We start from the raw sequence: 14,256 nt of genomic DNA on the forward strand, positions 1-14,256 counted from the left end.
GTATGGAAACTAAATGTATTCACGATATCATCATGGATTAACAAAAGTTTTTTTTAAAGTGGAAGCAGGCTGCATTTACATCATCAATGAAAGGGGCTTTTATGGGGGAGGGTCGCATTATCGATATGAATAAGGGGGCTTTAAGGATGAGATTGATATTTTTATTTGGAGTGGGTCGCATCATCATGGATTAGGTGGCTTTTATAGGAAGGTTTGCATAGTCATTATGGATTAGGTGGCTTTTATAGGAAGGTTTGCATAGTCATTATGGATTAGGTGGCTTTTATAGGAAGGTTTGCATAGTCATTATGGATTAGGTGGCTTTTAAAGGAAGGTTTGCATAGTCATTATGAATTAGGTGGCTTTTATAGGAAGGTATGCATAGTCATTATGGATAAGGTGGCTTTTATAGGAAGGTTTGCATAGTCATTATGGATTAGGTGGCTTTTATAGGAAGGTTTGCATAGTCATTATGGATTAGGTGGCTTTTATAGGAAGGTTTGCATAGTCATTATGGATTAGGTGGCTTTTATAGGAAAGTTTGCATAGTCATTATGGATTAGGTGGCTTTTATAGGAAGGGTTGCATATTCATTATGGATTAGAATTTGTATGAGGGTGGCAAGTTGCATTATCATTATGAATGTGGGGGCTTTTATGGGAAAGATGCATTATCATGATTGAGGGGGGGTTTACATGGAGGGGGAGACTTTATTATTATGGATGAGTGGGCTTTTATGGGCACGTTAGCATAAGAGCCAAGGGTTACAAACTTGTTGGAGTAAACAATAATGTGGCTGCATAAACATTATGGAGGCCATTCCAAGCATATATATAATGAGGTTGCATTATGGTTATCCAGGTATGTAACCATCGGATGCAGGACGCATTTAAGTTGGAAAAAGATCGTTTCAATCACATGGCATCATTATATTTATCAGTTTGTGGTTATCTGTTCTTGTTTCTTGCATTCCTTTTGTGTTGATGTAGAAATATAAAAAAAACAGGGACAAATATTGATTTATTGTAATTGGCAGTTGTGATCATAGCCATTTGATAAAAGTTTTTATTTATTGCCTTTGTTTTAGAAAGTTTTATGTGTTTCATTGTGAAAAGGAGAGAAATAATGGGGCTGATTATGAACGGGAAGAATTGTGCAATGTATAATTTTGCATACACACTTTACTGTCTTTGGCATATATACTGTATTCAGCTTAATTTGAAAAATCAGTATTTGGTTTGAAGAAATTAAATGTGCTTATTCAAATTATTATTTGCACATTTTTTGGAAGTCTTACTGTCAAAAGTATTTTTCCTTTGGGCATTGAAAGAAAAAGCATCTTAATGAAAATTGGGGGAATTAATTCAGCCCCGTTCTTTCATTGGAGGCCAATATTGTGAAGGAAAAAAGGCAACAAGTTTCTGTGTATGAAAAGTTATTTAAATGCACAATTCCTCTCGTTCCAGGGGTTGAGCTTGACACTTCAAGTGGGCGGAATCTTACATGTAAATCAGCTGTCAGCAATAATGACGGATTTTATGGGCCGAGCTTTTCTACCTATGAGAAATCACCAAATCTGAAAAGAAAATGTTATCTTAGGAAAAAGAGTATGAAGAAATCATTGGAACGCTTGTTAAATTCTAAAGGAGGGCAAAGAGGGGTGCTTGCCATGAAAGGGTCAAACTTAAAAGACAATCATAAACAGCCTGTGATACCTCTAGGATCTCTTAAACTGCATGATTGTAATTCGAAATCTGTATTGTGTGGATCTACAAACTTATTTGTAAAATGTGCTACAAACCAAACCAAAGGGCAGACTAAAGATGACACTACTCTTGGGGTTTGTTCAGATCAGAAGAGTGTGGATGATAAAGAACTTACACATCATGCACTAGTATCTGATAAGAATGCTGACAATAAATCTAATACTTCTTTCTGTGATATGTGTATAAGAAGAATAAATATATTGCAAGACGAGGCCTTGGAAAATAAACAGGAGATGAACAGTACTACTGAGAGGCTTCTGAAAGCTTCTGATTGTGATGTTAGTAGTGGTTACCAAAATGCTGTAAGACATGCTATTGAATGTGTCGAAAAAGGTACTTACTTTCAAGATACCAAAGATGTTGCCAAAAGACTGTTGGATAGCTCAGAGAATTGTAAGTGTGTTTCAAGACGTAGTGCAGGAATGTTTGATAATTGTCTACAAGGTGAAGGAATAGACGAAGATTCAGAGACAATTTTGGAAGTTTCTGATAATGCTTATGAAGAGGGTCTTGAATTTGTAACTGACAATGGTGCAGAGCCTGTGAAGTGCTATGGTCGGTTTGGTTCTAGAAGAACAGTTAATAATTTATCTAGAAAACACTCAATATGTTCATCAGATTTTGAAAAGTGTCGGAAATGTCAAAGAAGTGCTTTAAGTGTGTATAATACTAGTCAAAATTCTATAAGTCAATATTGTTCATGTGGTAGAGGTTCTTCAAATAAAAAGCTGGTGTTGGAAGGCATGAAGGGTGCAACAGTTACCGCTGAAAACTCTGGTAGTACGCTTTATCAAGATAGACCAAGATGTCTGGATTTAAAGGAGACTTCGCAATCTCGGGAAAGAAAAAATAAACATGACTTAAACTTTCTTTCGCAAACATTATTTAAATCTCTTGATGATTTGGAAAAATCACTCAATGAGATGTCTGTATTAAAGGCACAAAACTGCAGTTTGAAGAATGCAAATAATCTGTCATGGTACAATCATTTGACCTTTGCTCAGAGAACTGTTTTGATTAACCAGTGCAGGTCAAGAGGTTATGCCAGAATGTCACAACTTTTGGGTGTGCCTAAAACAGATTTGTTGAAACTAAGCAAGTTAGATTGTAAGGAAGGGCAACAGAGAGTTCAAAGACACAGAGGCAGGTTGGGAAAGAAACAATCTCAATCTGGGGAAAATAGTGAACAACTTTTGCATGATGCAGGCGATCAAAGCAATAGTTGTGTTGATGACATAGAAAAATACAAATGCATGCATTCCATCCCACCCATAATGTCATCAAGGCAAACACAGATGGCTTGTGGTAAAGTTGAAAAAATGACAATAGGAAGAAACAGTTTAATGAAGAATGTTGCGGGTTGCATAAAAAGAATGAGCAAACTCTACAATAAACCAAAGTTGTGTAGTTCTAGTTTTAATAAACAAAATGGTGAGAGTTTTAGAGACACAGGAAGAAAACAGCTTTACAAATGTTTGTCTAAAGTGAAAGACAAATATCAAAGAAACGGAGACAAAAACTACAAGCTGAATCGTAAAAAGGTTTTGAGAACCGTTTGCTCGGAATACTCTTGGATTTTTCAAGACTATTTTGTGGCAAAGCAAAATATTAATGTTTATGTGGTGGAACTGAAACTTCCAAATCCTCAGCCAGCATACCCTGACCAAGTATTAAAGAATGCATTTGTTGCTGTCAGTAATGAGAACAAAGAAAACATGGTGGAAATTTCTCAAGTAGCTGAAATCCTCATTGAAAAGAGCCCGGAAACTGGGTCATTATTGGAGGAAACAGCAATCGCAGAAAGTGATGCAAATAAGGAAAAGGTGTTTAAAGTTACACAAGCAGGTACTTGTAGTGAATGTTCAATAGAAGGAAATGATGAGATTTTGGCATGTGCAACCAATGACATTTCTTATGAGCAAGTGCAGAGTATCCAATTTCTGGAGAAAAATATCAAAGATAATTTGAGCATTGAAAATCCTGCAGTTGAAGGACGAGGTTGTTGTTTGTTAGTTAAAGCCTGTGTAAAGAAACAACAAGAGTCCAGTGCAACCCTTAAAATGAGGGAAACAGGAATGCATGATAGTGGTGGTATGACTCACAACCTCAATTCTGTTCCAGACATGACAGGCATTAAAATCAATCAAGCCTCAATGGATTACTTTCGACCAAGAGTATTGCGATTTCCTGATGAGCTTAAAATTAAGATTGTTCATCTGTTTAAAATGTGTGGACATCATTGGTTGAAAAAACTTCGTATATCAGAAAAATCTAAACGTCGATGGGCAAAACTATATGAGGGTCAGAAATTGCCATCTTATGATTTTACAGATGCTGATAATATCCTTCTAGCTCACCACTTGGTGTATGTTGAAAATAAGTGTACTGGTATGTTAACAAAAAGAATGAATTATAATCATGATTCTTTGGCGATTCACAAGGAAGAAAGTTGTAGCATAATGACATCAACAAACAATGAAGTTTTTGAATATTTGGCTTTGAAAGAGTTAAACAATACAAATGAGGCTGAAACTGAAAAAGGCAATGCATGGTATGGAAATAATGCGGATGCTTTAACACAAAAATGTAGAGTTTTGAAAGATTCTAAGCAAACATCTTCCGGACTGACAAGCCTCCCAAATAATTTGAAGATTTTCCCTGAAGCCACTGATGATATGGAAAGTGAGCAACAATCATTAGAAGCAGAATTGTTGGAAGATATTGAAGATGTACATGATTTGGAAGAAATTGGAGCTTGGAAAGTGGACGATGAGAATGAAATGCCAAACAAATGTGTAAATGATGAAATGAATAATGAAATAAATGTGAAAATACAGGAGCTTCAAGGGGAATGTAATAATTCTCATGATGATAATATGGAAAACGGTGAAAAGCTTAAACATTTGGCAAATGAAGTGTTATTAGATATCATAGACTTAACTGAGGTTGACAGTGACAATAGTGAATTTGAAGATAAAGAGGAGTCGGATGATTTAAGTGTTGACAAAATTGAAATCAAACATGAAAGGATTGATGAGGAGTTTGACAGAATTGAAAAGGGCGAAAAACTGATTGAAAAGCTGAGTAGACAATCAAACAAAACTTCCAATAAGTTTGAAAATAAAAAAAATAATGGAAACTCTTCATATAAATCACTTCCAAGTAATGAGTTAGGGCTAGGAGATAAAAGTACTTCTAATTCTCAGGGAATTAACTTTCAAGGCAGTGGGAGAAATTCAGATAGTAGCCAGAACAGTTCAGGTGGTGGTCATAATGAAACAGGTGCAGGCAATTCCAATGACAGTGCACATTCTGGTTCACAGGGAATGCCAGGCTTCTCAGATTTACAAATTGTAGGTTTTAATGATTTACAACCTGGTCAGAACTACTATCTGATGGATGAAGCCTTTTTAAACATAGTATCAAAGCCAGAAGTCCAATCTTCACTGTTTCCATCTGGTCAAGGGAGCCAAGTTAGTTTGGCTTCATGTCAAGGGTATTACACATTTCCTTCAAGCATAGCTAGTCAGACTGTATATTTGCCTAGTGGTCAACAGCTGATTCAAAATGTTGAGTCGAATTTTCCGCCACCACCTCTTGCTCAGATGGCCCCTTTTCCCACCAGTCAATCATCTCCTCGCCTGAATATTGGTGGAACAAATCTTCCTGCTCCACCACCTATATATAGGTCTTCCCAAGTGACGCCAAGGTACCCCAATCCAAGCTCAATACCAGTGCCTGAGCAGTCCTCTCCTTCTTTAACAAGTTTGCTTTCACCAAGTATCGGCCCATCTACACTTTGCATATCTCCGACAAAGCCTTTGATGACAGCAAATCATGGAACAAGACCAACGCAATTGAACAACCAAAACGCTCTGTAACAAAGCTCCCTGTTCCAGTGAGCAGTAAAGCAAGTGCAGCCCAAAGTGCCGTACCAGTTACAGTGTATATTGATGCGTTTTCTGGTAAAGTATTGAAGGTTACAGAACCTCAGAAGAAACATATTATTCTGGCTAAGAATCCAAAATCTGCCAAGACCATAGTCGTGAGAACTAATGAAGCAGACATGAGTAAAGGCATTGTGAGCACTAACACAGCAAGACCTATACACCAGGCAACACAAGTTAAAGATCATGATGGTACGTCTGCAAGTGGCTTCAATAGACCTGTACCTGTGACTTTGGTTCAGAATTACAATATGAGAACTCAACCAGGGTCTGAAACTCAGCTGTCTTATTCTACATTAACTTCAAGTGAACAAAGATATGTATCTCTTATACCTTCAACCCAAAACAGTCAAGTAAAAGTATTGCACTCACCTGACAAAGTTCCATTGTCACAATCCTCAAGGTCTGAATCAAGTGATGCCCAACAGTCAGATGTTCCAACAATACTAGAAGTGTCAGGTGAAATGAACAGACAGCTTAATGTATTAATGAAAAGAAATCAATACTCGACTAAGGATCTATCATCTGTTGATACTGCTAAGAACCCTGCTAAGGATCAATTTCATTTTGATGATAGGAATTCTGGTCGTATTAGCACAAGCATGATGAGTCGTTCTCTTACATTGTCAGGAGGTATCGGTGATGTCTCATTAAATTCTCAATGCAGGTTACTGTCCAGTGCTTCAGACCAAGCACTTAACTGTGAAGAAAAAGTACCTACTGGCGATGTTGATTATAGAAACACTGCAAGAGATAGTTTGACAAACAAGAGTGAAAAGAAAGAAATAAATTCTACAAGTAAGCTCGATTCTGGAAAAGCAAAGAGCGAAAGTGCGAAGTCACATTTAGCAAGGTTTTTGGATCTATCTGGTTATGTTTCAGATGATAAAATTAGTAAAGAAAGAGCTCTGTTGAATGAGTATAAAAAGGCAAAATTAAGTCATAGGAAAATGGCAGATGTGAAGCCGGAAGCTGACACATTGAAAAGTACAAAAGCAACCAATAAAAGTTCAGAAAGAAATAGGATTGATGGTTCAATCCAGTCTGTTTCTGAAAGGGCAAACATAAAAGTTCTAACAACGCAATCTGACGCAGTCACAAATGAACCAGCTAGCAACACTGGAAACAGACTGTTTTCATTAATAAGGAAAATGCAATCAAAAATGTCAGGTGTGTTTGAGGAAGATAAAAGAGATACATTACCTGAGGGAGCTGGCCTTGATAGTGAACAGTCAATGAAAGATATTGACGTTATTATAAGGCCACAAAACAGAATGAGCTCTCTTATTGATGCTGTATCTAATAGAATAAAAGCAAATCCAGGTGTAAGCTGTGGTGAAAAATCAAAGGAAGGAGACACAAATAATGACAAGGACCACAAAGAGAATGGTGGTAAAATAGATACAGCATTTAAAACACATAGTTATGATAGGTCTTCAGTAATTGGAAGTGATGCTACCACCATTAAAACCGTTATTCCAAATACTAAATTAGTCAGTGGAATAGTTGGTACTACAATACAAGAAGGCCTTCAACTTCAGAAACAACATAACTTTTCAGAGGATAAGGCTAACAAAGTATCCAAAAGGAAAGGTGAAACTACAGTAAGAAAAGATACAAGAGATCTGAAAAAGACTGACATTTTAGAAAATAATGATGATGAATCTGCAATTTACGATTTTGAAAGCACATCAAGCAGTTTCTCAACTGATGCTGCAGAAACACCTGTCAGCATGGAATCTTCTGAAAAACAAGACCAAGCAGAGGAAACAGATCTAGGTGCAAAACTGAAGTCACTGATGAATGCTGACATATTTAATGTTAGTGATTCAGATCTAGATTCAAATGTGGATAGTATACCATCCACTGATGAAGAACCTGAACAAGTCAGAATTGGATTTGAACGAAATATTGATGAATCATCTGAGGAATCAAACAAAAGCTATAGTGGCAAGAAATTTGAAAACACAGAAACAAATGTTTTTTCAAGCAGGCAGAATGTAAATAAATATTTACCAGTTTCAACAATTTTAGTAAAAGAAGTAACTTGCCAGAGGGATATGGGAGAGATGAAGAGACCTGAAATAGAACCAATAAGAAGTAACAGAAGTCCATTAGCAAAAGACCAAACTATTATGCATACAAGTGTTGAATTGGTAAAGGAAGAGCTAATGTCGACTCAGGATTCTCAAAAGCGGAAAGTTTTACCCAATATGACAAAAGGTTTGCTCATGAAAGGTTTGGCCCCAAAAAGAGTGCAGTATCCATTGTCTGTTAAAAAGAAAATAGCTAAACTAGCATCAATTTTTAGTAATACTAGTCTGGCTGCAAAGTATGGATTGAATGTAAATACAGTATCCAAGTGGAAGAACGCCTATGGTCATGAAGAGATTGCTGGGCTAGAGTTTACTGGCGAAGAATTGTCGATAATGAAAGAGATCAATGAAGACAAGATAGCTTCGTCATCAGGGCCGCTGAACAGGACAAGTGCTGGGTACCATATTTATGTAGACAATCCAGAAGCATATGAGAGTGAATGTGTCAACACTGAAAATCGTAATCGAACTACTGAAAAAGTTAACTCGGCAGGTGATGCTCAAGCCCAGCCAATACTTGCTGACTTGTTGGGTTCACCTAAAAATGTACCAGTATCTCCTCAGTCAAAAATAAGAAAACCTGCCATTTTATGTAGAAGATCAGGAATTTCTTTGCACAAAACTGAAAATCAATCCAAAGTTCCAATGTATATATCTCTTGAGGAAGGCACAGATAATGCCACTAAACATCAACTGCGCCAAAAACTGATAGAAGAACTGCCTAATTCAACAATTGCAAATGTGGAAATAGCAAACACTGAGATGATGAGAATGAAAAAATCTATATCAAGTGTGTTCGGAGATGTATCACCAGAGAAAAATGCTTTAGATAATGCCAACAATATTTCCCATATTCCAGGCATGGAACGAACAGTTTACTTATGTCCTATAGACAATATTTTTAAATACAGGTTTGTAAGTAAAAGTTCAACCAATAAAGATAATGTCATAAATAGTCAAACAACAGATCATAAAACCTTGAGTGCCAACAAGCCTGTTGCTGTTGAATCAACCACAGAAAAATCTAGCAAGAGTAAATTTAATGAGCCTACGGAAGGTTTTAAGATGGAAGTTGTTAAAGAAGCCCGGAAGTCTGGCTTTGAGAGAACAGCAAAATGGTTTAATGTTTCTATGTCAGACATTATGAAATGGCATGATGTGTACCTACAGAAGAAGGGAGATGACCTGTTCAGTACAGAGAAGAAATCGGCTCCGGTTAGCCCCGAACAAGTTGGTGATGCTAATAGATTCCAGCACTCTAAATCAATTTACAGTGAAGATACATCTCCAAAGGGCAAAATAAATGTTGGATTATCATTTGACAAGTTCCAAGCAAAGGAAGGCTCAATTATGAAACCAAGGTTTGGAAAGCAAACAAACACACCATATCCATCAGTTGGGGCATTGGCCTCTACCTTGAGCAAACAGAATAGGACCAGAATGGGACCTAATTCAACAGGGTTGAGGAGAACAAATGCCAATCTTGAGAAGTTGGAGCAATATCAGGCTGAAGTTCAAGGTGACTTAGGCATCATGCCAAAGATAGTTAAGCACAGCAGTGGCTCAAACGAAGAGGTTGTAGAAATTGCTAGTACCTGGAAGCAGGTTCAGTCAGTTCTTAATCCTGCTAAAAACACTGAAAAGAAATACAGTCAGGAATTTAAAAATCGTATCATTAAAGAATGTGAAAGCAGAGGGCAGAAGTCTGTAGCCTTTGATTTCAAAATTCCCTACAATGAAATATCCAGATGGCGCTTAGAATCAAAAAAATTATCTGATGTCACTGTTAAACACTCTTTAATACATTCCAAATCAGAAATCACAGTGCAAGATTCCAATCTAGTTCCACAGACAAAATGTATACCAAAGAGTGCATCTGCATCAGCTTTTGAACCAAGTACTGAAGCCACTTCCACAGGAAATGCTGAACAAGAGTCCCTGAAGATTAAAATAAAACTGTCTGCAATACCACCATATAAACCACCAGAAAAATCCAGCAAGACACAATCGGCAATATGTGATAAAAATAAGACTAGTTCAGATTTCAGCAAAAGTATGGCTTCTAATTTAGAAGAGTCTGTAGCTGTGTCAGAAAGTGCACAACCTATTAAGCCTGAAAATGAAGTAGAGAATATTGCTAAAGGTATAGAAGAAAGAAAAACTTCTGCTGATCTTGATGATGATGCTGAGTTAAGAATGAAAGTTGTAAATTATTGCTTTGAGCAAGGTGTTTTGAAAACTCAAAAGAAGTTTAATGTCACACGTCAGTCAATTATAGACCTTATGAAAGAGTATGATGAATTGAATAAATTTTCTGTTCAGGCTTACAACAAAGAGGCAGAATATTCTCAGTTGAAAACAAAACTTGTGAGTAGAGAAAAAACAAGTGTGGAAGTGGTAACCACTTCTCAACCAATTGTTGTGAAAAATCTTACAGATTATATTGTCACAGCTGAATACAAAGATATGGTAGTGAATTACGCCAAAAATCATGGAATAACAGCTGCCTCTAGAAAGTTCAAAAGAAAGAATTCAACGATAAAATCTTGGTGTAATGAAGTACAAAGACAAGAGACTAAGAAAATTCAAGATGAGCAAATAGCTAAAGAAATTGACTTGCTTGCTGCTAATATTAGCCAAGAGGAAGCTAGAAAGATAAGCTTTTTTGAAGCCCGGAAGAAACGAATACAGCTAGAAAATGAATTCCGAAACCAGTTTAAGAGAAATGTTGTAGATTATGCAAAGGAATTTGGTATTACTGAAGCAACAAAGAAATTCAAGAAGAAGGCACAGACCATTAAATCTTGGATGGGTCATTTCTCTAAACTGGACAGAGATGCAAAAAAGAAGGAAAAGGAGGAAGGCTCTGCTGCTCCCACAAGTCCAGCTTGTGCACAACTGGCAACAGACAGCTCAATAAAAGAACTTTCTGTGGTAATTAAACCTGTTCAGCTTTCACCAAGACATGTATCAACCCATGGTGATAATCAGCCCCAGAAATCTCCTGTTTCTTATAAAGGCAGGACACCACCACAATCTCCAATCTGGGAACAAGATTTTGTGATTAAATCTACCTCAAGTGACAGTCCTTTGAAAATCACATTTTCACCCCGTAGTAGGTCATCCCCAGCCATCGTTTTAGGATCCAGCACAGAAAGTAATGATGAAGATTATGAAGAAGTTGATGATAGTGAAAATGATATTGAAACAGAAGATGAAGAAAAGGGTAGACAGTTTGTTGAGTTTTCAGCTTTTGGATTAAATAAAACGGGGGCAAATAAATCATCATCTAATACTGTTGCTTGGGACAGACAGGATGTCATTATTGATCTGGTAGGTGAAGAAGAGACAGATAAACATGATAACATGCAGTATGAAACAATAACTCAGATAGTAAGAAATAGGAAAAAAGATAAGGCTGGAAATAGGTCTGAACAACAAGATGATATCATTATTACTCCTGAGGAAATTCCAAATATTTTGGAAATGGATGACTTCTCCAATCTGATTGAAAGTGATGCAAATAAAATGTTAAACAAGAAACAGATGATCAACCAAAAGGCAAGGCAAGATGCTACTGTTATTTTTTCTAATGATGTGGCAAGTTATTTGCAAACAGACGAAATGTCTTCATTACTAGAAAGTAAAACTAAATATTCCTTTGAAGAGAATGATCTAACATTAACAGAAAACGGACATTTGAAAAGTGTTGAGGTGTCAGGACATGCAGAAAGTGTAGATGTAGTAGATATCTCAGAGGAGGAAGAAGAGATTGTTGAAATGATACCCTATGAGGACACAGTTATGTTTAAAGTTTTTACTGAAGAAATTGAAAAATTCTTCAAAGATGAAACAATTACAGTCAAGCCTAGAAAGAAAATATCTGTAAAAAGTAAAGGCATGGGGGCTGATGCAGAAATCATTGCAAATCTTGAAGAAACACTATTGTTTACTGGTGTGAGAAGTACTAGGAACAGTTATGTCAGGGACAAGAAAATAGCTGATGATGAAAGTAATTTCAGTGGTTTAAATAAGTCAAATGAAGATAATAAAGAATCAGAGGACTCAAAGTCAGGTTTAGAAAGTAAACATGAACATAATTCTACCAAAGAAGATGCGAATGCTTCCAATGCAAATCTTAATGAAGATTTTGTCTTGATGTCCAAAACTGATCAAAATGATTTGCAGTGCATTAAAAATCCCAGCATTCAAGAAACTCGACCGCAAACGTGTGTTTTCCAGCTTACTGAAAATGACAAAACATGTGTTTTAAATGAAAATCAGATCAATATAACAGTTGAAGAGAGCAAATCCACTCCTGATTTATATGTGATTCAAAATGAAACCAGCATCCTTAGAAAAGCATCAGACTCATTGAAAGTGGAAAGAAGTATATTTGAAAATTTATCAATTGAAGACCCGCCGAGTTTTGAATCTAAGAATGAAAGTGTGAAGTATAAAGAGGTAGATAATGAAAAAATTTCACTAAACAAATCGGATGTGTCCTTTGGAATATTTGGAAAATTTATGGAGAGCTTCAAATTGCAAGAAGTTTTGGAACAAGGAAATGAAAAGGACAAAGTTTCTAAGGTAAGCAATAAAATCATTGATGAAGATACAAAATCAGAGTCTGGAGAAAGTGATATCAGAGAAAGAAATGAAAGAAACCTCTTTGACTTAATTGTTCCTAAAGATGAGCCCTTGGAAGAAATTGTGGAATCAAAAAGTTTGTTTAAACCAACGAAAAGATCAACTAGATCGACTACGAGAGCATCGACTGTATCTTCAGAGAATTCTGAAAGCCCCCGCGCATCCAAAAAGAAGCCTATGTTCAAATTTCCTAAAATAGCTTTAAATGTAAACTTTGGTGATATTGCCAAGCTTGGTTTAACTAAATTGAAACAAGAAGGAAAAATCAAGTCAGAAAATGATGTTAAATTGGAAGTGAAATCTAATGAAAAATCTGCAGCTGATTGGTTAACAGGTGATAAAATATTGGAAACATTCAATATAGTAACAGATGATGTTGTTCAAGCAGAGGCAGACACTAAAAAAATGGCAGACACTGAAAAAAATGAAGCCCAGTATACTGGTGTTGTCATGGAAACATTTCAGCAATTGAGGCAGAGGTTGATGGAAGACAGGATTGCTCAGAAGGCTGAAAAGGCAAAACATATGCAAGATGACAATACAGTATCTGGTGATAGTGTTGCAGAAACTATTACAACAGAAGACCACAAAGAGGATATTGAAACTGGACCAGAATCAGATGATGAGATGTACAAAGAGTTCACCCCACAGAAAATAGTGTTGATACTAGAGATATCTAAGAAACATGGAATAGCATTTGCTTCAACATCTTTTGGCCTTCCTGCTCACATTATTGTAAATTGGATTATTGAAAAAGACCGAAAACATAGAAAAGTTTCAATATCAGTATCTCTGGAAGAGAAACTTACTGTAGTTCAGAGGTTGGCTAATAAGGAAGATATACAGGCTGTAGCAAATGATCATAAAGTGGAAAAAGAAACAATTGAAACCTGGAAAAATGAAGTGGGTTGGTTATTAGAGAAAAGGGGAATACAAGCTGTACTGGAAAAGTGGAAGAAGGTTGAAACAGTTTCTGAAATGAAGTTAAATGAGGAATTTGGGAAAAAGATTGAAAGGCAAGTCTCGAGTAATAAACAGGATACATCTAAGTTAGAAGATGCTGAAATTTCTATGTGTTCAGACTGTACAGTTGACAAAGGGGAAAAAATTAAAGAAAACCCTGATGAAGGGGACATAACAGCAAAGGAATCAATAACACCAACAAACATTGAAACAAATAATAAAGATACTGAAATATTAAATACATTAGATGATCATGCTCCTATTCAGAATGAAACCAGTGGTTTAAAAACTCTTACAGAAAAAAACAAAGACAAGCCAGAAGTGGATGTAAGAAATGACACATCAGAAGTAGGAAAGGAAGAAGAACTAAGTGCTCCTAAAGTTTTGTTATTTGCAAGAAACACCAATCCAACATTTTTCACAGTTGAACAGAAAGCTATGTGTGTATTATTGACAGAGAAATACGGTATAAATAAAGTAAGCAAAAAGCTAGGGATCAGTAATGGAACATTATGGCGATGGATGAACAGGAAAACTGTTATCAGTGATTTGATTGAGGAGCATAAAGCAGGCTACAAGAAAGTCAAACATATTGAGGAAACTACTAGTGTTACTAGCGAGAGTAAAAATAAAGAAAAGAAAATAGTGAAAGGAACTTATAAGCAGACATTTGACATTCCTGAAATAGCAATTAGTACAAGAAGTAGAACTGTGGCAAAGGAAAATGAAGTGAAAAGCCAGAGAACAAAAGGTTACAGGTCTATTTCACCAAGTAAACTTCCAGCAGTTCTTCAGAATATAGAGAATCTTAATTCCAAGGATTATTCCGTTGAG

The 14,256-nt window shown here is 36.2% G+C and overlaps 1 protein-coding gene across 3 annotated transcripts in view; it reads left to right on the top strand.

Moving 5' to 3' along the window:
• Positions 1–14,256, top strand: part of LOC127868179 (uncharacterized) — a 76,680-nt gene that overhangs the window by 30,148 nt on the left and 32,276 nt on the right. For 2 of the 3 annotated variants that reach the window (XM_052409814.1, XM_052409815.1), the window contains exon 7: positions 1,467–6,814. The exons of the other annotated variant lie outside the window; for it this stretch is intronic. In XM_052409814.1, coding sequence (XP_052265774.1) covers positions 1,467–5,647 — 4,181 coding nt within the window. In that variant the 3' untranslated portion in view covers positions 5,648–6,814. Of the gene's footprint in view, positions 1–1,466; positions 6,815–14,256 lie in introns of those variants that run through there. 3 annotated transcript variants of the gene reach the window in all.

This window comes from Dreissena polymorpha, chromosome 2 (genome assembly GCF_020536995.1).
Source record: "Dreissena polymorpha isolate Duluth1 chromosome 2, UMN_Dpol_1.0, whole genome shotgun sequence".
In the NCBI taxonomy this organism is placed as follows: Eukaryota; Metazoa; Mollusca; class Bivalvia; order Myida; family Dreissenidae; genus Dreissena; species Dreissena polymorpha.